The sequence below is a fragment of the Scomber scombrus genome, chromosome 24, assembly GCF_963691925.1.
Source record: "Scomber scombrus chromosome 24, fScoSco1.1, whole genome shotgun sequence".
Lineage (NCBI taxonomy): Eukaryota > Metazoa > Chordata > Actinopteri > Scombriformes > Scombridae > Scomber > Scomber scombrus.
In genome coordinates, this window is record NC_084993.1 from 1742335 (window position 1) to 1770028 (window position 27694).

At 40.5% G+C, this 27694-nt stretch overlaps 2 protein-coding genes across 4 annotated transcripts in view; both read right to left on the bottom strand.

Moving 5' to 3' along the window:
• Positions 1–445: 445 nt before the first annotated feature.
• The window catches only part of LOC133976289 (NLR family CARD domain-containing protein 3-like), a 31932-nt gene continuing 4683 nt past the window's right edge, over positions 446–27694 (bottom strand). The window contains exons 1-11 of one of the 3 annotated variants that reach the window (XM_062414459.1): positions 6629–6717; positions 6499–6545; positions 6192–6288; positions 5337–5450; positions 4707–4785; positions 4324–4552; positions 2374–4174; positions 2095–2268; positions 1731–1904; positions 1436–1482; positions 446–1023 (exon numbers count right to left, since the gene is read on the bottom strand). In XM_062414459.1, the coding sequence (XP_062270443.1) occupies positions 473–1023; positions 1436–1482; positions 1731–1904; positions 2095–2268; positions 2374–4174; positions 4324–4552; positions 4707–4785; positions 5337–5450; positions 6192–6288; positions 6499–6545; positions 6629–6717 (3402 nt within the window). In that variant the 3' untranslated portion in view covers positions 446–472. Of the gene's footprint in view, positions 1024–1435; positions 1483–1730; positions 1905–2094; positions 2269–2373; positions 4175–4323; positions 4553–4706; positions 4786–5336; positions 5451–6191; positions 6289–6498; positions 6546–6628; positions 6718–24660; positions 24835–25040; positions 25215–25792; positions 27588–27694 lie in introns of those variants that run through there. The other 2 variants (XM_062414458.1, XM_062414457.1) reach the window with 2 other exon arrangements.
• On the bottom strand, positions 10571–13890 carry LOC133976302 (tubulin alpha chain-like). The gene is made up of 4 exons (XM_062414483.1): positions 13471–13890; positions 12084–12306; positions 11843–11991; positions 10571–11740 (listed from the first exon to the last, which is right to left on the bottom strand). The coding sequence occupies exons 1-4, from the start codon at positions 13477–13479 to the stop codon at positions 10763–10765; spliced, it is 1359 nt and encodes a 452-aa protein (XP_062270467.1). The 5' UTR covers positions 13480–13890; the 3' UTR covers positions 10571–10762.

The window sequence follows — 27694 nt, forward strand, 5'->3', positions numbered from 1 at the left end:
GTTTGTTGCCTTCAGGTGCTCCACGGAATAATCTGTTATTGTTCTTTCTTTCTTTCTTGTTGTTCTCTTTCTTTTCTTTTTCAAACACAGGCACAGACAAAAAAAAAGACATCTTCAAAAAGGGTTCATTTCAAGATAGATTTTATTAGATCACATAAGAGACCGTACAGCCGTCTATGATACTGCATCACTGATTAAAGGCAGCATATGATTACACTTCTATCAAACCTATAAATCACATCAGATCACAGGAATTAGTATTTAAACATATTTATACAATGTGTTGCACCTTCACCTGGAGGTGTCTGCTGAGTTAAAAAATATTCCCACCTGACATCCTTCCAGGCACATCTCAGTACCAACCTGATGATCTAAAGTAAGTGTACTTAAAACATTAGAAAACATTTAATCAATAACTATGGAATCATGCTGTAGATGATGTGCTTCTCTACACAGGAGTTGACTCTGCCACTCACAGCTGACACAGAGACACTGAGGGACCAAAATACCCAAACGTATCACCAGACTTGAACCCAAATGCAGGGTAGACAGGCTCAGTGAATGTGGCGTAAAAGGTGTGGAGGTGGACCAGTGTGCCAGATGAGAATCCGTAGAAAGACAGAGTGCCTGCAGGATAGTCGAGATACACTGCAAGTCTGTTAGACAGAGAGTAGGGAGGACGTAAAGGTGTCTCTTTGTTATTGTGAATGGCAGAGTACCCATCATCAGAGCATTTCAGACTCCAGGAAAGAGAATTCCCTCCAAGAAAACCGAGTTTACTGTCTCCCCTCTTTCTGATTCCTTTGTATGTCACTGCTATGTGAGCTTCTCCTCTCCTCTCCACCTCCCAGTAACAGCGACCAGTCAGACCATCTTTACACAGCAGCTGTTTCCAGTGGTTGAATCTCTTTGGATGATCAGAATATGACTCCTCCTGTCTCACTGCTGTCACTTTTCTGTTGTTGTCAGACAGGAAGAGGTTTCTGTGTGATGTTTTTGGGTCCATTACAAGTTCACAGGCATCTGAAACCATGACAAGCCAATATAATTAATACAAATATTTTAATCAAAGCCTTTGCCTCAAGGCTTCATTTAATCAATTAAACTATTATACAACACTTTTATTATCATAAAATCACTTTTCATGCCAGTGGTGTTGTTCTAACACAATTACACCTTGGCCAGGATGACCCAACATATAACCAGGTCATTAGGTAGATTTACTTGTGAGCTTGAAATTTCTCTCTTGATATCAAATTGAAGAGTCAGTGTTAATAGAGCAGCTAGCTGGTTAATTCAGAATTCTGACAGTTCTGTTAGTCCAGAGATATTACCCAGTGGAAAGAATCTGCTGTGTTAAAATCATTGTGGCACTCTACTTCATTACTGTTAATTTTGCTTCATTTTCATGAATCAAAATCCAACAGACACTTACACTTCTGCAGACCTGGTTTCAGCCTGGAGACTCCACCATTGTCCACCCTGGAGGAGGATATACACAATCAGGCAGTAGAACAGCATATTTCTTGAATCATGCGTACATTGCTTGTCCTGGCTTGTTTTCTTGTTTGTACTCTAATGATGAAGTGGTGTGTCTAAACTATTAATAACATAACATAATTCTTAACTAATATCAAAAGCCTACGACATCCGTAGCTTTACTGATGTTACAGAACAAAAAGCCTGCATCTTCCATATTTTTTTCTGTTTGACAGCAAGTCTCTCCATACCTGAGTGTGTCCATTCTACAGTTAGGATCCTCCAGAACCACAGATAGGAGCTTCTTTCCTGAGTCTCCTGGATGATTGTATCTCAGGTCCAGCTCTCTCAGATGGGAGGGGTTGGAGCTCAGAGCTGAGGCCAGAGAAGCACAGCCTTCCTTTGTGATCAGACATCCTGACAGGCTATAAAGACAGTTCCATGAAGGTTAATCTTGGTAATATGAGGTCAAACAGCAGATGCATGAAAGTTAAATCTATGGGCTGGAGATGGGTACCAAAGGAAAGTAATGCAAGCGGTCTGTACTCTCCAATATCACCCAATGTAAAGTTGAATTGAAATTGTCCTGTTTTCAGCATAAACAGATATACTGACCTGAGAGTTTTCAGTTTACAATATGGACTCTCCAGTCCAGCAGAAAGCTGCTTCACTCCTGAATCCTGCAAGTTGTTGTTACTCAGGTCCAGCTCTCTCAGACTAGAGGACTGGGAACTGAGAACTGAGGACAGAGCTGCACAGCTTCTCTTTGAGAGGTTACAGCCACCCAGCCTGAAATAATAATGAGAAAATATCAATAAATTGTTGAATATTTCCCTCCATTTGGAAAGATAATGTTATACCAAATTGACTCTTGTCAGTTATCTGGATACTTACAGAGCTTTCTTGGAGGCTTTGACCACTGGCATCAGCCTCAGAAGAGCCTCCTCTGAAGCAGAGTATTTCTTCAGGTCAAACACGTCCAGATGTTTTTCTGATGACAGTAAGATGAAGACCAGAGCTGACCACTGAGCAGGAGACAGTCCATCTGTGGACAGACTTCCTGATTTCAGATACTGTTGGATCTCGTCCTCCAAAGAACGATCATTCAGTTCATTCAGACAGTGGAACAGATTGATGCTTCTCTCTGCAGACAGATTCTTACTGATCTTCTTATTGATGTACTCAACTGTGTCCTCATTGGTCTTTGAGCTTCTTCCTGTCTGTGTCAGAAGGCCTCGTAGGAGATTCTGATTGGTCTTCAGTGAAAAACCCAGGAGGAAGCGGAGGAACAAGTCCAAGTGTCCATTTCGACTCTTTAAGGCCTCGTTCACAGCACTCTGGTAGAAACGTGTCTCTGAAGATTCGGCTTTACTTACAGACTTCTGGGAGGTTGTTTGTTCTTCTGCCAACAGATTGACTCCAGAGTTGATGAATGTCAGATGGACATGAAGAGCAGCCAGGAACTCCTGAACACTCAGATGGACGAAGCAGAACACCTTGTCCCGGTACAGACCTCTCTCCTCTTTAAAGACCTGTGTGAACACTCCTGAGTACACTGAGGCTGCTCTGATATCGATGCCACACTCTGTCAGGTCTGATTCATAGAAGATCAGGTTGCCTTTCTGCAGCTGCTCAAAAGCCAGTTTTCCCAGAGACTCAATCATCTTCCTGTTCTCTGGACTCCAGTGTGGATCTGTCTCAGCTCCTCCATCATACTTGATGTTCTTCAGTTTGGACTGAACCACCAGGAAGTGGATGTACATCTGAGTCAGGGTCTTGGGCAGCTTTCCTCCCTCTCTGCTTCTCAACATATCCTCCAGAACTGTAGCAGTGACCCAGCAGAAGACTGGGATGTGGCACATGATGTGGAGGCTTCTTGATGTCTTGATGTGGGAGATGATGGTGCTGGCCTGCCTCTTATCTCTAAACCCCTTCCTGAAGTACTTCTCCTTCTGTGGGTCAGTGAACCCTCTGACCTCTGTCACCATGCCAACACACTCAGGAGGGATCTGATTGGCTGCTGCAGGTCGTGTGGTTATCCAGAGGCGAGCAGAGGGAAGCAGTTTCCCCCTGATGAGGTTTGTCAGCAGCACATCCACTGAGGTGGACTCTGTAACATCAGTCAGGATCTCATTGTTGTGGAAGTCCAGAGGAAGTCGACACTCATCCAGACCGTCAAAGATCAACACAACCTGGAACTCTTCAAACCTGCAGATTCCTGCTTCTTTGGTTTCAGGAAAAAAGTGATGAACAAGTTCCACCAAGCTGTACCTTTTCCCTTTCAGCACATTCAGCTCTCTGAAAGTGAATGGAAATGTGAAGTGTATGTCCTGGTTGGCTTTGTCTTCAGCCCAGTCCAGAGTGAACTTCTGTGTTAAGACTGTTTTCCCAATGCCAGCCACTCCCTTTGTCATCACTGTTCTGATTGGTTCATCTCTTCCAGGTGGGGCTTTGAAAATGTCTTCATGTCTGATTGGAGTTTCTGGTCTGACTGGTTTCCTGGATGCTGTTTCAATCTGTCTGATCTCATGTTGATCATTGACCTCTGCAGTCCCTCCCTCTGTGATGTAGAGCGGTGTGTAGATCTGATTCAAAAGGGTTGGGTTTCCTGCTTTAGTGATCCCCTCAAACAGACACTGGAACTTCTGCTGCTGGTTAGACTTAAATTTACGCTGACACCTGTCAGCACGAGTTCCTGAATTAACACATTAGAAATTAGATCAATAATTGATTAATAAATGAAATATGATAGTTTAATTCCCCTAAAGAATGTATATATTAACATATTTTCCTCCACATGGCTCTTTTATCCATAATTTGAATTCTTTATAGATATCTTCTTACTGATCTCCAGACAGTCAGCCAGCTCATCCTGCTTCATTCTCCTCAGGAAGTGCAGTGTGATCTTCAGAAATGCATCTCTGCTGCTCCTCCTCTGCTCTTTCTCCTCACCGTCCAACACCTCCTCATCTTCCCTCTGACTCTCTGAGCATTCTGTGTAATCTGGACTCAGAACCTTCTGCATGTTCTTCAGCTCGTTCTTCACAAAAGTGACAATGTTCTCCTCCAGCAGCTGGAACACAATAATATATGAATGACAATCAAACTAAAATCATGAAGCAAACATCAGATCCATGTTGGACAGACTGACAATCCACTGGTCTACAAAGTGCAGCATGGAGATGATTGTGAACAGATGTAAAAGTAGTTGTTGTACATGTACAGACCATAAATATGGAGTCCAGGTGTGTTTGATGCTGCTGGGCAGACTGACCACTGGGAACCTCTGAGCTCTCCTGGTCCAATCTGTGGAGGAATCATGAAGAATGAGCTCACATTATGTCTGTCCACACAGAAATCAACAGCTCTGTCTGTTTGTAGCTTTCAGCTCAGTCAGTTTGGTTTAGTTCCAACATCTCTCACCAACCCTCCATGAAGCTCTCACTCCCTCACTGCATAATGCTGAAATACACTGCTACTGCTCAGAGAATGAACCTTTATGGACAATAACTTTAAGCAGCTTTCTTGATTCATGAATCGGTGAAACATAATGAACGTTTCAAACTGCAGCTACGGTGCTGATGCTGGGTCAAGCAGTCCTCTACACCGACAACAATATGAGAACAAAAGTCATCTATATGTAAATTCAGTTCACTGCTGGAAGTGAAACGTCCAAAGACTCCCTGAGGTAAGTGTGCTAAAACATTTCAATAACAAAGATTACTTCTGAGTTCTGTGTCTTCTTTATATTTGAAATATCAACAAAAAAATGTCTCAAATGATTCAACCAACAACTATTTAACCTGTTTTAGACTTAAGCTCGTATAGTCCTGATTTTACTACTGAAAACAACTTACATTTCATTAGATGAATGTCTCTGTTTTAAATCAATAACAGCGCCCTTTGAGTTGTTGCTCTTGAAGGACAAACAACTGGGTTCAGGTCCAGGGGAGTCTGGTCTCTGATGGATCCTGGAAGAAAAACAGCACTGATGAAGTTATTTGAGCTCACATATATGATAAGATTCTCAACCTAATTGATTAAAGAAACACTGTATTTCATTGTCCTCTACCTTCATCTGGTCACTGTCAGTCTGGTTACTGCTCTCGGTGTTGTGTGTCTTGCTTTGTATTGTACTGCTTTCGCTTTGTCTGTCAAAGCACTTTCTAAACTTTGTTTTTAAAAGGTGGTATATGAGTGACCGATGTTTAATGTCAATTAATGTTGTAAGACTGACAGTAAGCTACTCTAGAAATTCCCTTTCTGATATCACTGCTCATGAACTTTTTTTTATCATTTCCTGCTTCTGACTTGTTTGTGCCCTATGGATATGTCTGACAAGACACCTTCCACACTCCCTATCTAGACTTGATGGACTTACATTGGAGAGACTCCCACCCAGGGCCGGTTGGCTTATGCCAGCACCCCTTTACCCCCAACACTCTTCACCCCTCACCCATGGATTACTGTAACCCTGTGCTACACAGAGAAATATTATTGTTTGTTTCTTTTCTTTCTGATACACCATACTTTATCCCCCTTGGTGACCTGATTGTTCTGCAATTTTTGGTTTGTATGTTACGTTCTCCTTTATAACACTTAAAAACTTTGTACTTTAAAATAAAGTTTAATAAAAGGTGGTATATGAATAAAGTTATTATTATTATTATTATTATTATATTATTATTACTTTAACATTACCAAGAACTCACATGTTGTCAGATGAATGTCTCTGTTTTAAATCAATAACAGCGCCCTTTGAGTTGTTGCTCTTGAGGGACACACAGCTGGGTTCAGGTCCAGGGGAGTCTGGTCTCTGATGGATCCTGGAAGAAAACCAGCACTGATGAGGTTATTTGAGCTCATATATTCAGTAAGATTCTCTCTGGATAAGAAACTAATTGATTAAAGAAACACTTTAACATAACCCAATACCAAAAACTCACATTTTGTCAGATGAATGTCTCTGTTTTAAATCAATAACAGCGCCCTTTGAGTTGTTGCTCTTGAAGGACACACAACTGGGTTCAGGTCCAGGAGAGTCTGGTCTCTGCTGCCTCCTTGTTCTTCTAAACAACACACACAGAGCTTTGAGTGTGAATAATGATAATGGAGAACAGTGATGGATAGTTAGAGATCCTCATCTCACCTCTGAGTTTCAGTCTGGCTGTCATGTTCCTCACACAGAGAGCTTTTAGAGGGAGGGACTCCCTCCTCTCTGTCCTCACTCTGGTCCATGCTGCTGAAGTCACATCCACATCAGTCACACACACTTTCTACCTTCATCTGGAGAGGAAACACAGATCATCCTTTACACCATCTCCTATGTCAGATCCTAAATATCAGCTCCTCCTCCTGTGATTGGCTGTTATTTTCTGTTATATATCAGTGTGAATGCAGTCAGACAGCAGTGTTAGGCCATCAGCTGCTGTACTTCTACTATCCGTCCACTAGATGGCGTCTTGAAGCTGCGGTGAAGAGAAGAGCGGCAAAGTAACTCTATAACTATTTGAGGGAGTTTACATAGAAGATTATAATTCAATATTTTAAGACAATCCAAATTCAAAGTATAAATAAAATTTGACTCCAAGATATTGGAGAGATAGCAGTGAACATATGACAAACTACAGTCATATATTTCGGTCATATTGTTATTTCTCTAAATAAAAAACAACTATTCCAACTACTTTGAAAAATACCAGAGGAAATCAAGAGGAAACATTCTCACTTGTTCCTTTTAATAAGGGTAGTAATCATGAAACATATTTCAAGGAACTGGTTAAAATATAATGACCTAATTAACTCCGAATGGAAGGATCCTGTAAATTATATACATGGAAAAGAACATGTAATTATAAACATGGAACAAACATCTGACAGAAAGAAACAAACCCTGAAGTTACCAAAGAAAAAGTTAAAGTATTAAACAAAGCAAACTTACAGTTAACAGTCCAAACGGCTGAAGACAAAGACAAAGACTCTTGATGTCTGTCAGAAAGGTGTTTTCCACAGGTGGACTGTTTCCTGCTTCACCTGTAGAGGAGTCAACATTTAGGAAAACTCATCCTCATTCTTCATCTGTGTTTGTGTGTGTGTGTGTGTGTGCGTGTGTGTGTGTGTGTGTGTGTGTGTGTGTGTGTGTGTGTGTGTGTGTGTGTGTGTGTGTGTGTGTGTGTGTGTGTGTTTAGTATGCAGTCAGACTGGTTGGACAACGTTTCAGTTACGGTAAAGATTATATTAAAAACATGAGATGCTTCCTCATGAGAACGAAAACACTCAGCTGCTGTTTGAATGTTTGAAAGCTGCCCACAGAGTCACACTGACGAACATTAAATTAATATAATCAGATCAATTAATCGACTGTAAAACATCTTTTAGCTTTGATATTATCACACTTGACTTATTTACACCCTATTTGTCTTCGATATGTTCACTGGACCATCACTTTTAAATGTGCTGATGATCATCTTTAAGATCAATCATGGATAAATAATCAGTACATTTAACCCTCCTGTTGTCCTCAAGTCAAGGAAGGAAGGAAAGATGGAAGGATGGAAGGATGGAAGGAAGGATGGAAGGGAGGAAGGAAGGAAAGGAAGGAAGGTAGGAGGGAGGGAGTAAAGAAGGAACGAGGGAGGGAGGGAGAAAGGAAAAGAGGAAGGGAGGAAGGAAGGAAAGAAGGACAGAGGAGAGAAGGAAGGGACGAAGGTAGGGGGGAGGAAAGAAAGAGAGAAGGATGGAGGAAGGAAAGAAAGAAGGGAGGAAGTAAGGGAGGAAGGGAAGAAGGCAAGGAAGGAGGGAGGGAGGAAGGGGGATGGAGGAAGGAAAGGAAGGAGGGAGGAAGCAAAGGAAGGAGCGAGGGAGGAAGGGGGATGGAGGAAGGAAAGAAGGTAGGGAGGAAAGAGAGAGGAAGGAAAGAAAGAGAGAATAAGGGAGGAAGGACAGAGACGGAAGGAAGATAGGGAGGAAAGAAGGAACAGTCAAAACAGACGGGGTCAATTTGACCCGGGAGGACGACACAAAGGTTAAAAGGTATCTAATATGTGCATTAAATAAATAGTATGACTTTTCATTGATTGCATTCTTTCAGTTTAATGAGAGACATATTCAACTGCTTAACAGTGATATTGATGTTTCTAAACTTACCGATATGGAATCATAGAGAAATAATGAGAGTATTTACATTACACTGGTATGTGTTCAACAGGAATCACACTTTATAGGATCAATATAGTGTGTATACATGAAGGAGGAATTACACTCACTGACACACACTATTCAGTAAATTTGACGCCAATAAATAACATTTTAAAAGTGTCTGTTATCCATCAGTTACTAAAGAGAAAGTTAAAGTATGAAACGAAGAAAACTTACAGTGAACAGTCCAAACTGAAGACTCTTGACGTCTGTCAGAAAGGTGTTTACCACAGGTGAGGTGTTTACTGGAATAAGCTCCACCTGTAGAGGAGGCGGGACAGATAGGAAGATGATCATGATAATAGTTGTTGTATTGATGGTTTCTCAGTGTTTAACTAAAGATTAGCTTCTCTTCACAAGACATAAAAACTCATAATTATATTACAAATACATTCATAATACATCAAGAGGCTTAATTACAATGAACTGCTATTGAGTTCAGACTTTTTGTCCTTAAGATTAACCTTCAGCAAGTATTTTATCATCTTTTATTAAACAAAAATACTCCATATTAAACAGTTTCTGCTTCTCCAATGATAATATATGCATGTTTTTTTAGTCTAATATGATATTAAACTGAATATTATCAAGTTTGTGCTGCTGGTTGGACAAAGCAAGTGAGTAGTTAGTTTTTATGAATTGTGGATACATTTGGCTTATGTTTACATTTGTTTATTTGTTATGAAAAAAGCAAGTTGATGTAATTGGTAAAATGTTGAAGTGAAGTCAGCAAATAATACTACTGACAGTAACATTACTACAGATCTGATATAATATGATTACAGCAGCTAATTATAATCTAATATAATTCTATTTAGAAGCATTTTCAAGACTTAACTTACTTTTAAACGTTGTTCTCTGCAAACAAAAGCAAAAAACAAACCTGCAAGACGCATGAAGAAGAAATACAAGGATGTTTTCCCAGTATGGCTCTAACAGGTGGTGTCTCGCGCTCTGCTCTTAACTGATTTTATAATGAATGAATTGAAGCAGTTTCGGGTCCTGAGCAGTGTTTCATGGCAGTTGAACTTCCGGTCTTTCTCTGAGATGTTTCTCCTGTCACAACACAACACAGCTCCTCACTGACATCATCATCCCCTCCCTCAGTTACCTTTACGTCTGACGTCACAGCGCCCCCTGGTGGCGACGAGTAGCATCACCTGCATGTTTGTTGCCTTCAGGTGGTCCACGGAATAATGTGTTCTTTAATTTCTCTCTTTTCTGCACTTTTAATGTCCAATGCTGAGCAATATTAGTATTTCATGCACAATACCAATTTCAATTCAACTGAGCAACATGTTTCACTTTAATCTGTGCAACAATATAATCTCTGGTATATTACCACTCAATGCCAGTATTACTGCTGTAAATAATTTGTATTATATATATATATATATATATATATATCTATTATTCATACTTATTGATGCTCTTCTATTTTACTGTCCACTTGCTGCTGTTATACTGCAAATTTCCCCATTGTGGAACTAAAGATTAGTTTATTTGATCCAATTGCTGACAGAAATTAATTTAAGACTGAAGTTCATGCAGGTAAATATGTCCAACACTTCAACTACCAAAACATCAGCTAAGAATAATAATTATAACACAATTAAAAAGGGATCATTCAGCATAATACTTTTACTTTTGATACTTTAAAATACATTTTACTGTTATTTCATGTGTGTACTTTTAGAAAAAATATTAAATGGATGTACATATGTAAGACCTTACTAAATGTAACTTAAGACCTAGTATGCAACATATGGACGTATTTAAGACTTTTTTTAAGGCCTAAAATTGAGATTAAATTTTAGACTTTAACACTTTTTAAGACCCCGCAGAAACCCTGATTTAAAGAGTTTGATTCAATATAAGACACAAGACAACAAACTGACTTCATGTTCTTTTATTAGGTTTGCATGAGAGGCACTGAACTCTGAATGTGCAGATTTTTATTAATTTTTTAAATAACAAAAAGGAATGAGTCCAACATTACGGAGAACTGAAAACCTCTTGGTTTTCTTTTTTCGACAGCAGCGGACTGAAATAAAGCCCTGGTGAGCTGCGGATGTTGCTTTCCTTCTTAATACTCCTCGCCTTCATCCTCCTCATCTCCAAGGCTGTCGGTGCCAACCTCTTCATAATCCTTCTCCAGGGCAGCCATGTCCTCTCTGGCCTCAGAGAACTCTCCCTCCTCCATGCCCTCTCCTACATACCAGTGGACGAAGGCCCTCTTGGCGTACATCAGGTCAAACTTGTGGTCGAGACGAGCCCAGGCCTCAGCGATGGCGGTGGTGTTGCTCAGCATGCACACAGCCCTCTGTACCTTGGCCAGGTCTCCTCCAGGAACCACAGTGGGAGGCTGGTAGTTGATGCCAACCTTGAAACCTGTGGGACACCAGTCCACAAACTGGATGGTGCGCTTTGTTTTGATGGTCGTGATGGCAGAGTTGACGTCTTTGGGCACCACATCACCACGGTACAGCAGGCAGCAAGCCATGTACTTGCCGTGACGGGGGTCGCACTTCACCATCTGGTTGGCGGGCTCGAAGCAGGCGTTTGTGATGTCAGCGACAGACAACTGCTCATGATAAGCCTTCTCTGCTGAGATGACGGGGGCGTAGGTGGCCAGAGGGAAGTGGATACGAGGGTAGGGCACCAAGTTGGTCTGGAACTCTGTCAGGTCCACATTCAAGGCGCCGTCGAAGCGAAGTGAGGCGGTGACGGAGGAGACGATCTGTCCAATCAGCCTGTTCAGGTTGGTGTAGCTGGGACGCTCGATGTCCAGGTTCCTGCGGCAGATGTCGTAGATGGCCTCGTTGTCAACCATGAAGGCGCAGTCAGCGTGCTCTAGAGTGGTGTGGGTGGTCAAGATGGAGTTGTAGGGCTCCACCACTGCTGTGGACACCTGGGGAGCTGGGTAAACTGCAAACTGTAGCTTGGACTTCTTGCCGTAGTCGACAGAGAGACGCTCCATCAGCAGGGAGGTGAAGCCGGAGCCGGTACCTCCTCCGAAGGAGTGGAAGATGAGGAAACCCTGGAGCCCTGTGCACTGGTCAGCCTGAAAGATTGAGGAAAAGGGAGTTATGTGTCATATTACCCTGAGTTAAAATGATGCAGATCCAAAATGGAAGTCTGACTTGTTTTGAGAATTTGAGCTCACCAGTTTACGGGTCCTGTCAAGAACCAGGTCGATGATCTCCTTGCCGACTGTGTAGTGACCTCTGGCGTAGTTGTTGGCAGCATCTTCCTTTCCGGTGATCAGCTGCTCAGGGTGGAAGAGCTGACGGTAGGTTCCTGTACGCACTTCATCTGAGAAGCAATGAGATAATACAGTTCAGATTAATCAATAATGAAAAGATTTGCATTCCTAAACATTTCTTGGCTCAAGTATCAGTTCTTACCGATGACAGTTGGCTCCAAGTCCACAAAGACGGCTCTGGGAACATGCTTGCCAGCTCCAGTCTCAATGAAGAAGGTGTTGAAGGAGTCCGATCCACCTCCGATGGTCTTGTCACTGGGCATCTGACCGTCCGGCTGGATACCATGCTCCAGGCAGTACAGCTCCCAGCAGGCATTGCCCATCTGGACTCCGGCTTGGCCGACATGGATGGAAATACACTCACGCTGCAGAGAAAGAAAGATCAGTTATCATCTAGAAACACCATGCAGATTTTAAACGTGTACTGAAGGATGAGCAGTGATGCCTTTCTCATCATGTTCTAGATTTATTCTTAATTGTCAGTTAACGTGATTAATGTGTCAACTCATCTGTAGAGTTTTTACAACTACTGAGGATTTCTGATCAAATCAAAATGTTTCTTCTCACTTGCTATTATTAATAAAGTTGAGTTAAAAACAATTAGTTGCTTTTGTAATCAACTTAAATTATTTAACTCATTTATCAAGCAAAATAATCTCCAGCAGGAGTTGTAGCCAAATCAGTGGTCTGGCACAAAAGATACTGGTCATGACCAGCTGCTCCATGGCACAGGCAGTGGGTCAGTCAATGAATGCTACAGGAGGTGATTTTAAAAGTTTTTTAATATACTTCCTTTCTCGTGTCGTGTTGGCAGCACTGTTAGCAGATTAAATGTCAGAGATCATAGTCTTTTTTTCTCAAACATATTTTTATACAACATACAAAATTATGACAGGATTGTAAAACATACAGGTGCATAGAACCTTATCTTAGCCCTCCCCTTGCATCTTTAACAAGCCAAGTTATACATAGAAAGGTAAACAGGTTCAATTGGAGAATAATGAGATGAGTAAAGAAAACCGAATACGTAAGTAAGCACATATAAAAGCATATCCACACACATACTGTATGTACATATGCACAAAAACAAGATACGTATTCTTTGTTTCACTGTAATACTGCATTTTTTGTCTCACTCCCCCCTATGACACACATCCACCTATAAATCAATCATCTTTCCAAGGAATTTTTTGCCATGGAACTTCGGATATCCCTTGAACTATTTAGAAAAAAAAAAAAACCCAAAAGGTATCCATTACAATACAGACACATTGACAGCTATATAAATGTTAACAGATTTATTTGTATTTATGGGCGATTAAGTAAACAGTATGACCTAAATAATGACATCACTGGAGACTAAAAGTGCCTTCTTTGCTCTACAGAAACTGAACATACCTCTGGCACCATCACATCAATGATGAAGTCAACATTTGATAAGGTCACTCATCTGTTGGACACAGTAAGGTTAAATCATCTAGTTTTCAGGCACTTGATAAAAAGTGCCACAAAAAAATACTATGACTTACAGGAAACATGTCGGTTGTCCATTAAGGATCTGTTTCAGTGAAACGTTTCGCCCAGGGTTCTGCCACAGGAACATCCTGTTGGACTTCCTCTCCCCAGTTTAATGAGCATGGACACCATGTTCCATGCTCCAAGTCACTGGGGGAGATACTTGCGGCCTGGTGCTCCTCTCCGACCATGATGGCTGGCCCTGCAGGTGAAGGACTGAATGTGGTCGACAATGAGTTGTCTTTTCCTGTTCTCCTCACTTTGCCGTGCACCACCCCTTCTCTCTGGCCGTGACTCAGCAGTCTTAGCATAATATTGAGCAATCCGAGAGACACGATCTTTGCCTATGCCTGTGAAAGTAAATCATTTACATTGTCATATATATTGATTGGGAGGCAGTATGAAATAAACACCATTACACCGAGCTAACTTGCTATTAGCCCCCTCCCCCATAGCAGGGGAGGGACATTTTTTCTCAATTTTTTTTTTTTTTTTTTAAATCCCTGAGAGCCACATATTGGAGATTACAAGAAAGTTATCTTAACATAATCACCTTTCACACACATCTCACTCTCTATCTCTCCAGAAGAGAGTACTAGCATGTCACGTTAGCATGCTTGTTTACAGCAAAAGATATTTGTCACAAGGGAGAAACCTACAAAACAGCATTAAACTAGTAAATACTGAAATGAAAATTGTACTCACCTAACACTTCGATGAAGGTCGACTTGCAAACAGGCACCTTCTCAGGGTGACCGTATCTCACTGATAGGTTGCGATCTTTTCATCCTGAACTTTGGGACGCTGCCTTTTTTGCTGGCGTAATGTCCATGAGTTGAAGTATGGCTTTTGGGCCTTATGATTTCCGCAATCACGGAATCGGCCTATTAAAACGGAATTTATTTTTAACGCGGAACATCGCGGAATTTGACATAATTTGACTGAAATGTTTGTGTGGAAGATGACCGTATGTCTGGGGAAAACTGCACGGAGGGACGATAATCTGGGTGGCACAACAAGCCCCCTCCACACGCTGAGCCCATCCCTAAAAGAGTGGCTCACGAGGACTAACTGGTCCTACAGCTTAAATAACTTGTTTAAGTTACTTTTGAATACGTTTAAAGTGTTTGGTTGTTGTTTTATGACAAGTCAACTAAAATGTAATTACTTGCTGCTTGTTTTTGATGCATGTTATATGGTACGGTAATGAGGAAATGTGTTGTTGTGTCACCTCAATAAATGTAAGTTAATTAAAACGGAATTTGGGAAAAAAATAAAACGGATTTTATAAGGCCCGGTCCTGATCAACCTTGTTTGATCTTTCATAAAACTTGTTGAAATTCATCACCAGGTCATCCGATGACTCGGCCCGACAGAAACCGGTCGCAGCTGCCTTGTGTAAACATCACACGGTAGGTTTTTAAAGCGCCACCGGAATAACGAGCTCTTTTTTTGGGTGGTTTTCTTTATCTAGTCGGCTTTTCCTATCCCCACGTGTTCGTCTGACTGGCTCATCCACACCATCAAAATTAATACTTTTAAAATCACCCATTTTGAAGAGAGATTAACAAACACATTGCGGCTAAAAATAGGTGTGGCGCTTGTCGCGGTTGGGAGTGGAACTGCATCTTGCAGTACATTTTAAACCAGGAAATGTAGGGCTTTGGCATGAAACGTTGACGGAAAAGTGAATAAGTTCAATACACCGCAAAATGGCATGACGAACTCATTTAAAAAATTTTTTTTGATGTTTATCGCGTTTTGGAAAAGAGCTCTTCATATATACTGCGTCAGTTAAAAGATTAATGACACATGCGCATTTACTATTTAACACGACGCACTTTTACTCACAGTAGTAACAAACTGCCTTTTTCTTTTTGCCGTCCAATATTAAAACTAAACAAATGAGCATTTTTTAAAATCTTTGTTCACCATCCATACTCACCATATTGAAAGTTTATTTTCTCCTTCTCGCCAACGTTGAAGTGTCTGGTGCAGAAGGCAGGACTGTAGTGAGGGAAATGGAGGCGGGCATATTTATAGGCTGTGTCCCAATTCCGGGGCTGTGAGAAGAGGCGGGGCTACAGCAGACGTTTGAATCCCATCTCGGCGGGAGCACGCGGGAGCACGCGGAAGAACGTTATGCTGTGCTGCCTTCAGGCGCAGCTCTGAATATTCCCTTTTGTGGCGTCGAGCTGTATTATATGTACGCAATGAGCTTAATTTTGACTGATTTGTGTTATTTTAGAGGCAGAAATGATCATAGTGCTCTAATTTTTCTGGACCTCGGATCCTACAATTCACCCATCTTTCTACTGGTGGGGTAGCTAGGTACCTACCTGCTACAGACGACTTCCAGCTGTCAACCTTGTAAACCTGTCAACCTTGTCCCACCTGGAAAGGGCTGTCTGGAGTCAACCATCGATATCGACATTGTTGTTATCAACATGATTAATACATACAGTATGAATACAGATTATTTGTGATTAAACAAGATGTATTATGTGTTATTTATTTATTGAGTACATGTGACATTTTCGACTGGTTTATTTATTTATTTCAATTAATCAAACAATCAACCAATCAATCTTTATTTTCTATTGCGCCTAATCACAACAAAGTCATCTCAAGGCACTTTACACATAGAGCAGGTCTAAACCGTACTCTTCAGGTTTTAATTTTAAAGAGACGCAACATGAGTAAGCATTTAGTGAAAGTGGCAAGAAAAAACACCCTTTTAACAGGGCACCTGAAGGCAACTAACAGCCAGGTGACGCTGCTCGGCGCCACTAGGGGGCGCTGTGACGTCAGACGTAAAGGTAAAAGTGTGATTCCTGTTGGACACATATCAGTGAAATGTACTGTTGTAGTGACTCAATGGGACCACTGGAGGGCAGTAGATATTTTGATTATTTCTCTATAAATCCATACAAGTAAGTTTAGAAAGATCAATAACACAAATGACATTAGTATTTATAGCAGTTGAATATGTAATGTAATCTTTCATTAAACTGATAGCATACAGTTTACTTTTCACCACTGTGGGGCCAAAGCTTCATCAATGAAGAGTCATACTCATACTATTTATTTAATGTACATATTGGACACATTATAACATTAATCAATAATTATTTTTAAAAATGATCATCACATCGTTGCCTCTTTCTTGAGCATGGACTGGAAAGTAGTTAACCGCAATGGCTGTCATGCCGTCACACATTGTTAAGTCAGGAATAAGGTGGATAATAAGCTACTTATTTTCTGAACTCTTTTCCCACAAACTGCATTTCCAAATAAACAAAAGCACTAATAAATAAATAAATTGATTAGTTAATCATCAGAAGTGCTTTCATGAATCATCAACCTGAGAAAAAAAGGTGATTTAAGTCCTTATTCCTGATTTCTCTATTGATGTGTTACAAGTATTGTTAAAACAGGCTCACATGATGGTCTGGCAAATTGAATATGAAGGCAAATGGCTCAACTAGGTTTGTCTATGTCTTCATCAAACTATAGGGTTTAAGAAATGAATCATACAAAAAAATCTTTCATATTTCTAGTTGTTTTTGTTTCTAGAACATTTTCAAGCAAGTTTATTTAAATTCAAACAGGTTAAAATCTTCTCACTGCACTGCAAAATAAGACTCAACTGCAGACAGAAATTACTTTTTAAGACTAGAGTTTAAGCTTAATATGTCAAACACTTTACCTTTATCAACTACAAACACATCAGCTAACAATAATAATTATTAAAGGAGCCATTTGGCATAATGGGAACTTTTGCTTTAATACATTTTACTCTACTTTTACTTAAGGAAACTTTTTATTGTAATGGAGTATTTTTACATTGTTGTATTTCTACTTTGTTGTGTTTTGATTGCATAATTCAAACATAATTCTTAAACACAAGCACAGACTAAAGAATTACATCTTCAAAAAGCGTTAATTTCAAGGTAGTTTTATTGCATTACATATAGCTATACAGCTGTTTATGACACTGTGTCATGGCTTAAAGGCAGTGTAGGAGTACACCTCCATCACACCTGGACATCAATATACAAAGTGCAGCATCTTGACCTATAAATACAAATAAATATAGGCTATAAATATCTTATAGTAGATAGTATATACACTCAACAACCTTTTTTATTAGGTACACCTGTGCAATCTATTTCAATCCAATACACCGTGATGGTGGCGTATTAGGGTGCATTATATTGACTGGTGTTCCTACTATTTTGTCTACTCCATTAACATACATAAAGGGCAAAATATTAGGAACACTTTTTAAGATAATGCACCCCAGTACGCCACCACCACTTAGTACGACTTCAGTTATAAACATAAAGTAGAATTACCACCTTTTCTGACAAAGTTAACAAAAACTAAAAATGTATAAACTTCATAAGAGCAGAATTTATAGCAGAGTTGTTGTATTGGATTGTATTACGTTGCACAGGTGTCTCTAATGAAGTGGCCGGTGAGTGTATATCATATGGTTGTTATAAAGTATATAACAACCATATAAAGAATCAAGTTATCAAAAACCAATATTACCCATCCATCCTCCAACAGTGTCAACCAAGAGTCAAAACCTGGGTGGTGAGCAGGCTGGTTTTATATTATTCTCAATTATGTCACACATTTCCCAGAAAAAAAGAGACATTTAGTCTGTAAACTATGGAGCAAACTCCGATAAGGTTCACTGACCCACACAGTGGCATTATATCATGACTTGCCGCACAAAGGCATTATATCATGACATGCCGCACAAAGGCATTATATCATGACATGCCGAAGACAGATACAAACCTATCATGTTTTATTTATTTATTTATTTATTTATTTTTTTTTTTTTGGGGGGGGGGAGGGGGGGGGGGGGGGGGGGGTGTTTTGGTCCATGCACCCCAGGCAGCCTCGAGCAACTACCCATGTCTCCTCTATCTAAATCCACCCCTGTAAGTCACTGCTATGTGAGCTTCTCCTCTCCTCTCCACCTCCCAGTAACAGCGACCAGTCAGACCATCTTTACACAGCAGCAGGTATGGCTCTTCCATTCTCACTGCTGTCACTTTTCTGTTGTTGTCAGACAGGAAGAGGTTTCTGTGTGCTGTTTCTGGGTCCATTACAAGTTCACAGGCATCTGAAACCATGAAAAAAGGCAACACAGTGTAATTAATAAAAATCAAAGTCTTTGCCTTAAAGCTTTATTTAATCAATGGAAGTATTGACCACCAGCATGTTCCCGCACATAGTTACTAAGTAGACTGACATCAAATTAAAGAGCCAGTGTTAATAGCAAACCCAATGGAAAGATACAGCTGTGTTAAGATAATTGTTTAAAGTACCCACATAAGATCACAGTACTTAGAACCAAATACAGACATTTTTTTCAGTCATATTGTTTTATTTCCTTTTAATTCTCTAGAGACGTATGAGAGTCTGTGTTTATATTCCTAAGCTGCCATTGTTCACCAGATGCCCCCTGACTCTCTCTCTCTTTTGTGAAGATGGACTTTATGGGAGAGGACTTATTTTAAGATGATCTAACATGATATTACTTTGGTTACCTTTTATCAATAAGGCTGTTTATTTGGTGTTTTCCCCCTGTCTTCCAGTCTGTCTCTGTTCTGCTTTTCCCTCCACACCTTCACACTTTCACACCTGCCCTGCATTATCCTCGTTAGCCCTGCTCCCATTGTCTTTCCCAGCCAATCAACTCCCAGTCTGCACTTATGTCTATTTACCTCTCCCCTATTTCCCTCAGTAGTTCAATTAATATTTAATTCTTGGTTTGTAGTTTGTCTTTGTTGGAGCTTTTGTTCTGGTTGGTTCAGTCTGTTATGTTGAGTTTGTGCTGTTCAGTTATGTTTTTATTTATTTGGGGTTTTTTGCTCAGGTTTTTGTGTGTTTTGGGTTTTTTTTGTCTGCACTTTCTAAAATAAAGAATATTTTCTTAAACCCTTCTTTTTCATTCAAGTCTCAGTAGATTGGGTGATGTAGTTTTGGTAGTCAATTACAGACTACATATTAGTATTCTCATCACCCAACACTGATGAGGGGAAGCGGTTTAGGTGCCTGTCATGACAAACTCAGCATGTGTATTAATGGCAAAACAATAGTGTTTATTTTCTCTTGTGTTGTGTTCTGACTGTTGCAGAGTCTGCTAAGAGGCTGAAAGATGAGGAGACATGCGTTGGTGATGACGACATGTGGGATTTGCTGAAGGGGGTTAACCCGTCACCTAAACCCACATTTGATTTATTTATGTATATCTACAAATGCAGGATAAGTCATCAAATCTGTGGAGTTGAATGTGGCTGATTTCAGCTTACTTGTGGTAAGAGATAAAAGATAATCTGTAGACAATAAAAAAGATTAGAAGACTGCTCTGCAAATGTAGAAGTTGTGGCTTTGATCCTGGGACACTTTTGCAGTCCAACGTCAAGAGGACAGACTGAAAAGTGTGAGAAAACCTCTGTTCCCAGTGAAAATCCAGTGGCTCAGTGGTTTAGACATCCTCTCACTCACTCAGAGGTTGTGAGTTCAATCCTAGGTTGCTACTTTTTAAGAAATTGAATTGACTTGACTTGACTTGAAGCTGCGTGACAACCTTCAGCTGTGAAGGGAGGGGCCTTTAATAAAGCTGCAGATACCTACCTGTGGTCCTGATGTGGCGTCATCGTCTTCGGCAACAGCAGCAGCAGAGATCTACAGCTCAATACAAACATAAAATTATGTTAACAATCTTTCCAGTTAAAATGCCAATTTTACCAACTTACTCACAAGAGCAGGAGTTGCTGGTTGTTCCACTGATTATGCTGAAGGAGGAGCAAGGAAGGCGGTGTGGGATGGGAAAAGATCAGGATCCTCTGGTATCTGTTCAGAGACCTGCAGCTGTAGAGTTAGACAGGCATCAACAACTTATTGTGTGTGTTTATATGCTGTAATACATTTGCATAAAAACTAAAACTTGTATTTTCTTTTACCTAGGAAGATTTTCTGGTGGTTTTGCACCTCACAAATATATACAGAGTAGAGTACAGATTAAAACCTTGCCTTCTCTACACAATAAGATATTCAGAAGCTTGAATAATAATTAAAGAATAACTAATAACCCTGATCCAGCGTTGGATGAAACTTCTGTGGGGAGCAGGAAAAGATGAAGTGTCACCTGCAGGAGGCACTCATGGAGCATCAGAGGGTCCCTTAAAAATATAGAACACACATATACAGACACATATGGGTTAGTCTCTAATTCTAACTCTAATTTGATAAATAATGTAATAAACCTCACAGAAAGTCGTTGCAGTTTCACCATACATCCACTAGATGGCGACATGAAACAGCAACATGATGCTCAGAGGATTTACATTCACTGACTGAATCATTAATATTCAGCAAATTCAACACCAATAAAACAACATTTAAAGAGATTCAGGTATCTATTAGTTACATCATGTAATATTTTACATGATGAATTATAATCAGGAAACATTGACTTTGATATGAATTATTTTACAGTAAAACTTTAACAGCAGCAGATGTTAGATCTTAATTTAACTTAAAGCAACAAATACACAGATCATCTCCTCCTGTCTAAGTGTAATTAGACTGTTTGTATGTTATTGTAGCAACACTGACTGTCTGATACATTAAAAGATGAACTACAAACATAAGAACAAGACACAGTGTAAAGTTACTGTAGATAAAGTTAAAATAAGTATGAAAGAAAGCAAACTTACCTTGAAGAGCCCAACAGCTGCTTTACTGAATAATAACAGTCATGTGACTACATGGCAGTCATGTCAATGTCAAAGTCAACTTTATTTATATAGCACATTTAAAACAGCCAATGGCCTACCAAAGTGCTTTACAGCAAAATAAGTAGAAACAATACAAACAAACAATAAAAGCAATAAAAACAAAACAAAAAAATTAAATTAAATTAAAAAAAATAATATAGAGAAATAAAACAGATAAAAGACCCAATAAAAACGGCTATCCTCCACCAAAGGCCAAAGTGAAAAGGTGCGTTTTAAGTAGTATTTTAAAAGTGGAGAGGCTGTTTGCAGTCCGCACAGTAAAAGGTAATGTGTTCCACAGGGTGGGAGCCGCAACTGCGAAGGCTCGATCTCCTCTAGTTTTTCTGATGGATCGAGGAACGTCCAAGACCACCTGGTTAGCTGACCTAAGGGCTCTGGAGGGCTGATGGAGTTTAATAAGGTCAGACAGGTATTCTGGGGCCAGCCCATTCAGAGACTTAAAAACAAATAAAAGAATCTTAAAATCAATCCTGTATCTAACCGGAAGCCAGTGAAGAGAAGAGAGCACCGGAGTTATGTGCTCTCGTTTCTTTGTACCAGTTAGGAGACGAGCTGCTGCGTTTTGAACCAGCTGCAGGCGGTTAAGCTCTGACTGGTCAATGCCGACATACAAGGAGTTGCAGTAGTCTAAGCGAGATGTAATAAAAGCATGGATAACTTTTTCAAGGTCTTTCTGGCATAGATAGGGTTTAACTTTGGCTAGAAGCCTCAGCTGAAAAAAGCTAGACTTGACCACAGAGCTGACCTGTTTATCTAATTTAAAAGCACCATCAATAATAACGCCAAGATTCCTGGCGTGGGATCCTATTAGTAAGGTGCTAGTGGGCCAAGGGAGCTAAAGTTTAGGTAACGCCCCCTCCAGGTAAAACTGCTGCTGGTGTTACTGGTTATCAGACTGGTTCAAGCTTCTCTTGAATGGTTTCATTTGTTTGTTGCTCTTAAAAATGTGAAGATGTAATAACCAGCATTTATTTTTAATTTTGATAAATGTTTAAAATACATTTAGAACTAATTATTTAATCAAGTTTATTATATTTTATTGAAAAACCCGATGTTTATTAACAAGCTTGAATTTGGGGGATTTTGACCCTGTGAAGCTGTCAGTGTGATGATGAATCAATAAATAAATATTCATAATTATTCATTAATAATTATTCAAAATTATTAGATTAACTTTAATGTATTCAATTGAAATGATAATTACTAGATTAACATGACTTTATATTACTTTATTAATTATTAATAATTATTGCTGCAATTATTAATGAATTAGGTTGACAAGTTTGATCCTCAGTTGAGTTTTCAAAGTCCAGTTCACAGAGAAAAAATTTAAACGTGTCTCTTCAATGGCTCACTGGGTAGAATAGCATCTCTATCAACTGAGAAGGATTAGGTTCAAATAAAAGACACAGGATCCCCAAGAAAAACACCTTGGCATCTCAACTCAAACAGTTCAGCCTGTTAGGAAACCTTCTTGAACCTCTGAGTTTGTGGGTTTGAATCCCAAAGGGAATAGCCCAGTGAGTTAGCTGCTTGCTTTGAATCTTAGAGGTTATGAGTTCAATTTTCCCTTTACCCGCTCATTTTTTCAAGTCAGACACTCTGAGAAAAGCCTTAGATGACTGCTTGGGAAGCTTTTAGGTTGTTGGTTCAGGAGCACCAGGAAGGTGGAGGTAGGAGGGAGGGGCAAGTAGGAGCACTGGGGAGTTGAAACAGGAAATAAGCTTTTTTTTTTTTTACTGAAACATTGTCAAAAGCCATCCATGGTTTCTGTTCCATAACTCCCAAATCCCACCTCTTTGAAACTCCGGGGCCACCTCCCACCTCCCCCTTCCTTTTGCTCCTCCTTTGATGATCAACTTTACACACACACACACACACACACAAAAACCCCAAAACAAAACATGCTAATAATCACAATATTTTACTGTTCTTGACTTTAGACCAGATAAAATGAGACATGTAAAGCAGCTGCCTTTGACTCTATGAAACTAAAACAAGCTTTTTACACAATTTTCTGTCATTTGATTTAAAATCCAGTAGACACATAAAAACATGCAAAACAAACATAGAGCTGATCAGTGGCCCACAGACCAAACTGTGGTTGTACTGGGAAGCTTCCAGGTGTGAATGTGATCAGGGCATTCCTCGAAAAGTGAATTATTCCTTATTAAATAAAGGTTTAAAAACCGTCAGTCATGTGGAAACTAAGCTGGGTTTTGACACTGTATTTACAACCAGTTAGAGATCAGGTTGGTATTAAATGACATGACAAAGTTTCTCTAACCAGAGGAGACTCTCCCTCCTACAGAAATCGAGGAACCATAATGGTCCAACCAGAACCCAAACCCAGCATACAGAGGCTGAGTGAATGCGGTGTTGAAGGTGTGGAGGTGGATCAGTGTGTCAGAGGAGACTCTGTAGAAGGACAGAGTGCCAGCAGGACAGTCCACATACACTGCTACTCTGTTAGAAACAGAGGAGGAGGAGGAAGAGGAGGAGGAGGAGGAGGAGGAGGAGGAGGAGGAGGAGATGACTGTTCCTATGTTATTGTGATAGACAGAGTAACCACCATCAGAGCACCTCAGAGTCCAGGACTGATCATGCTCTCCAAACCTGCAGTCATCACTGCCTCCTCCCTTTCTGATTCCTCTGTAACTCACTGCTACATAAACTGCTCTGCTCCACTCGACTTCCCAGTAACAGCGACCAGTCAGAACATTTCTACCCAGCAGCTGAGGCCAGTAGTCAAATCTGTCTGGATGATCAGGATATGAATGATCCTCTTTTACATATGTCACCTTCCTGTTGTTGTCAGACAATTTGAGTTTTCTGTTCACTGTGTTGGAATCCAGTGTGAGTTCACAGGAATCTGATGGAGAGAACGAGACACAATACAGCTGCAGTTATTTATCTATCATCTGTTTGATGATGACATCATCTTCATCCTCAGTAGGATGTGAATGAGTGATGTCACAGTTTGAAGTTTGCTTTGTTTTCATGAATCAAATGAAAAACACACTTACACTTCCTCAGACCTTGTGTCAACCATCGTTCTCCAGCAGGCTGCAGGCTGAAAGGAGGAGGGAGGTCAGAGCAGCATGTTCTCGTTCAGCATGCAAACATGGACGTTACATTGCTCTAGTCTACTGTTTTATTATTTTGTTCAAATTTTGTGTTGGGCTTTGATAGACTTTATCCAATCTGAATCCAGTATGCCAATCCTTCTGAAACCCTGATTGAATCAAATCAGGTTCCACTTTCAAAATGTATAGAAAACTTTTAAAAAACCCACAAAGATTAAGTTGAGATCTGTGATCAGCTCTGACAGAGAACATGTTTCCAGTTCTTCCTCTATCAGACATTGTCTCTCCATACCTGAGAGTTTCCAGTCTCCAGTTTGGATCCTTCAGTCCTGCAGACAGTAGCTTTTCTCCTGAATCTCCTGGATGATTGTAGCTCAGGTCCAGCTCTCTCAGATGGGAGGGGTTGGAGCTCAGAGCTGAAGCCAGAGAAGCACAGCCTTCCTCTGTGATCAGACATCCTGACAGACTGCAAACACACAACAACATGTTAGACAGACTGTTTGTGAAGTTAAATACTAAAATTAACTGACTAGTTAGTAATGGCCTATTGTCAAAGGTCAATAGCACAACTGGTTTGACAATCAAACAAGCACAAAAATACTTAGATGTTTGTCCATTAGTGCAAGTCAGGATTTTAATATTCATCTGCTGAACAAGTTGATGCATCCTGACCTGAGAGTTTCCAGTGTACACTGTTGACTCTCCAGTCCAGAAGAAAGCTTCTTCACTCCTGAATCCTGCAGGTTGTTGTTACTCAGATCCAGCTCTCTCAGACTAGAGGACTGGGAGCTGAGAACTGAGGACAGAGCTGCACAGCTTCTCTCTGAGAGGTTACAGTTACTCAGCCTGGAGATGAAATAGTGAATAAAATGATCAGGTCAGTTATGGAATTAACCTTTTTTCATTTCTACCATTTGACAAGTGAAAAAATACAAAGGCATCTTTCAGCTCCACCTAATGCCACCCACACCCCCACACACGTGTGCTGCAATAGCAAATTCTAAGCCAAACATTATGCTTATTTATTATTTGTTTGTTATTCTTACATGTTGCTGCTTTTTTACTTCTTTTCTCTCTTTTTGTTTTGTTTGAGTCTAGTTTTCCCTATTGTCTTGTACTTGCACTCGTTAAAATCTTTGCTGTTCTATTGACAATGTGTTGGAGACGTGACACATTGTCAGTGATAAACAGACATGTAATAATCTAAATCAAATGATAAAAAAGCAAAAACGACTTTCTCTGTCTAAACTAAAGTTTTCAAATTGAATCAAAGAAAGATAATCAAGAAAATTCAAAGCTTCTCTCTGAGAGGTTACAGCCACTCAGCCTGGAAAGGAAATTATTAGCAGAAAAGTTATTTCCATTTTAATCAATAACAGCACATTGTAAACACTCTGAAATGGACAAAATGTCTAGACACTTACAGAGCTTTGTTGGAGGCTTTGACCACTGGCAGCAGCCTCAGAAGAACCTCCTCTGAAGCAGAATATTTCTTCAGGTCAAACACATCTGGATCTTTTTCTGATGACAGTAAGATGAAGACCAGAGCTGACCACTGAGCAGGAGACAGATTATGTTTGGAGAGACGTCCTGTACTCAGGTACTGTTGGATCTTCTCCACTAGAGAATGATCATTCAGTTCATTCAGACAGTGGAGCAAATTGATGCTTCTCTCCGCAGACAGATTCTCACTCATCTTCTTCTTGATGTACTTGGCTGTTTCCTGATTGGTCTGTGCGCAACTTCCTGTTTGTTTCACCAGGCCAAGGAGGAGAGTCTGATTGGTTTGCAGTGACAGACCCAGGAGGAAGCGAAGGAACATGTTCAGGTGTCCATTTGGACTCTTTATGGTCTTGTCCACAGCACTCTGGTAGAGATGTGCTGATTTGCGTCTGAACACATCAGACCGGGAGGTTGTTTGTTCTTCTGCCAGCAGATTGACTCTAGACTTGATGAATGTCAGATGGACATGAAGAGCAGCTAGAAACTCCTGAACGCTCAGATGGACAAAGCAGAACACCTTGTCCTGGTACAGACCTCTCTCCTCTTTAAAGACCTGTGTGAACACTCCTGAGCACACTGAGGCTGCTCTGATATCGATGCCACACTCTGTCAGGTCTGATTCATAGAAGATCATGTTGCCTTTCTGCAGCTGCTCAAAAGCCAGTTTTCCCAGAGACTCAATCATCTTCCTGGTCTCTGGACTCCAGTGTGGATCTGTTTCAGCTCCTTCATCATACTTGATGTTCTTCACTTTGGATTGAACCACCAGGAAGTGGATGTACATCTCAGTCAGGGTCTTGGGCAGCCCTCCTCGCTTTCTGCTTTTCAACACATCCTCCAGAACTGTAGCAGTGACCCAGCAGAAGACTGGGATGTGGCACATGATGTGGAGGCTTCGTGATGTCTTGATGTGGGAGATGATTGTGCTGGCCTGCCTCTTATCTCTAAACCTCTTCCTGAAGTACTCTTCCTTCTGTGGGTCAGTGAACCCTCTGACCTCTGTCACCATGCTGACACACTCAGGAGGGATCTGATTGGCTGCTGCAGGTCGTGTGGTTATCCAGAGGCGAGCAGAGGGAAGCAGTTTCCCCCTGATGAGGTTTGTCAGCAGCACATCCACTGAGGTGGACTCTGTAACATCAGTCAGGATCTCATTGTTATGGAAGTCCAGAGGAAGTCGACACTCATCCAGAGCATCAAAGATGAACACAACCTGGAACTCTTCAAACCTGCAGATTCCTGCTTCTTTGGTTTCAGGAAAGAAGTGATGAACAAGTTCTACCAAGCTGTACTTTTTCCCTTTCACCACATTCAGCTCCCTGAAAGGGAATGTGAATGTGAAGTGTATGTCCTGGTTAGCTTTGTTTTCAGCCCAGTCCAGAGTGAACTTCTGTGTTAAGACTGTTTTCCCAATGCCAGCCACTCCCTTTGTCATCACTGTTCTGATTGGTTCATCTCTTCCAGGTGAGACTTTGAAGATGTCTTCTTGTCTGATTGTTGTTTCTGGTCTGTCTGGTTTCCTGGATGCTGATTCAATCTGTCTGATCTCATGTTCATCATTGACCTCTGCCATCTCTCCCTCTGTGATGTAGATCGGTGTGTAGATCTGATTCAGAAGTGTTGGGTTTCCTGCTTTAGCGATCCCCTCAAACAGACACTGGAACTTCTTCTGCAGGTTAGACTTGAGTTTACGCTGACATCTACCAGCACAAGTTCCTGAATGAACACATTAGAAATTAGATCAATGATTTATTAATAAACAAAATGAAAGTTTAATTACCCTAAAGAATGTATATATGAACATATTTTCCTCCATTTCATGT

Bases quoted from the DNA above. Each gene is read 5' to 3' on its own strand.
- LOC133976302 (XM_062414483.1), bottom strand. The intron at 11,992-12,083 runs GTAAGAACTGAT...ATTGCTTCTCAG, and splicing joins CTTGGAGCCAACTGTCATCG to ATGAAGTGCGTACAGGAACC. The intron at 11,741-11,842 runs GTGAGCTCAAAT...TCAATCTTTCAG, and splicing joins TTGACAGGACCCGTAAACTG to GCTGACCAGTGCACAGGGCT.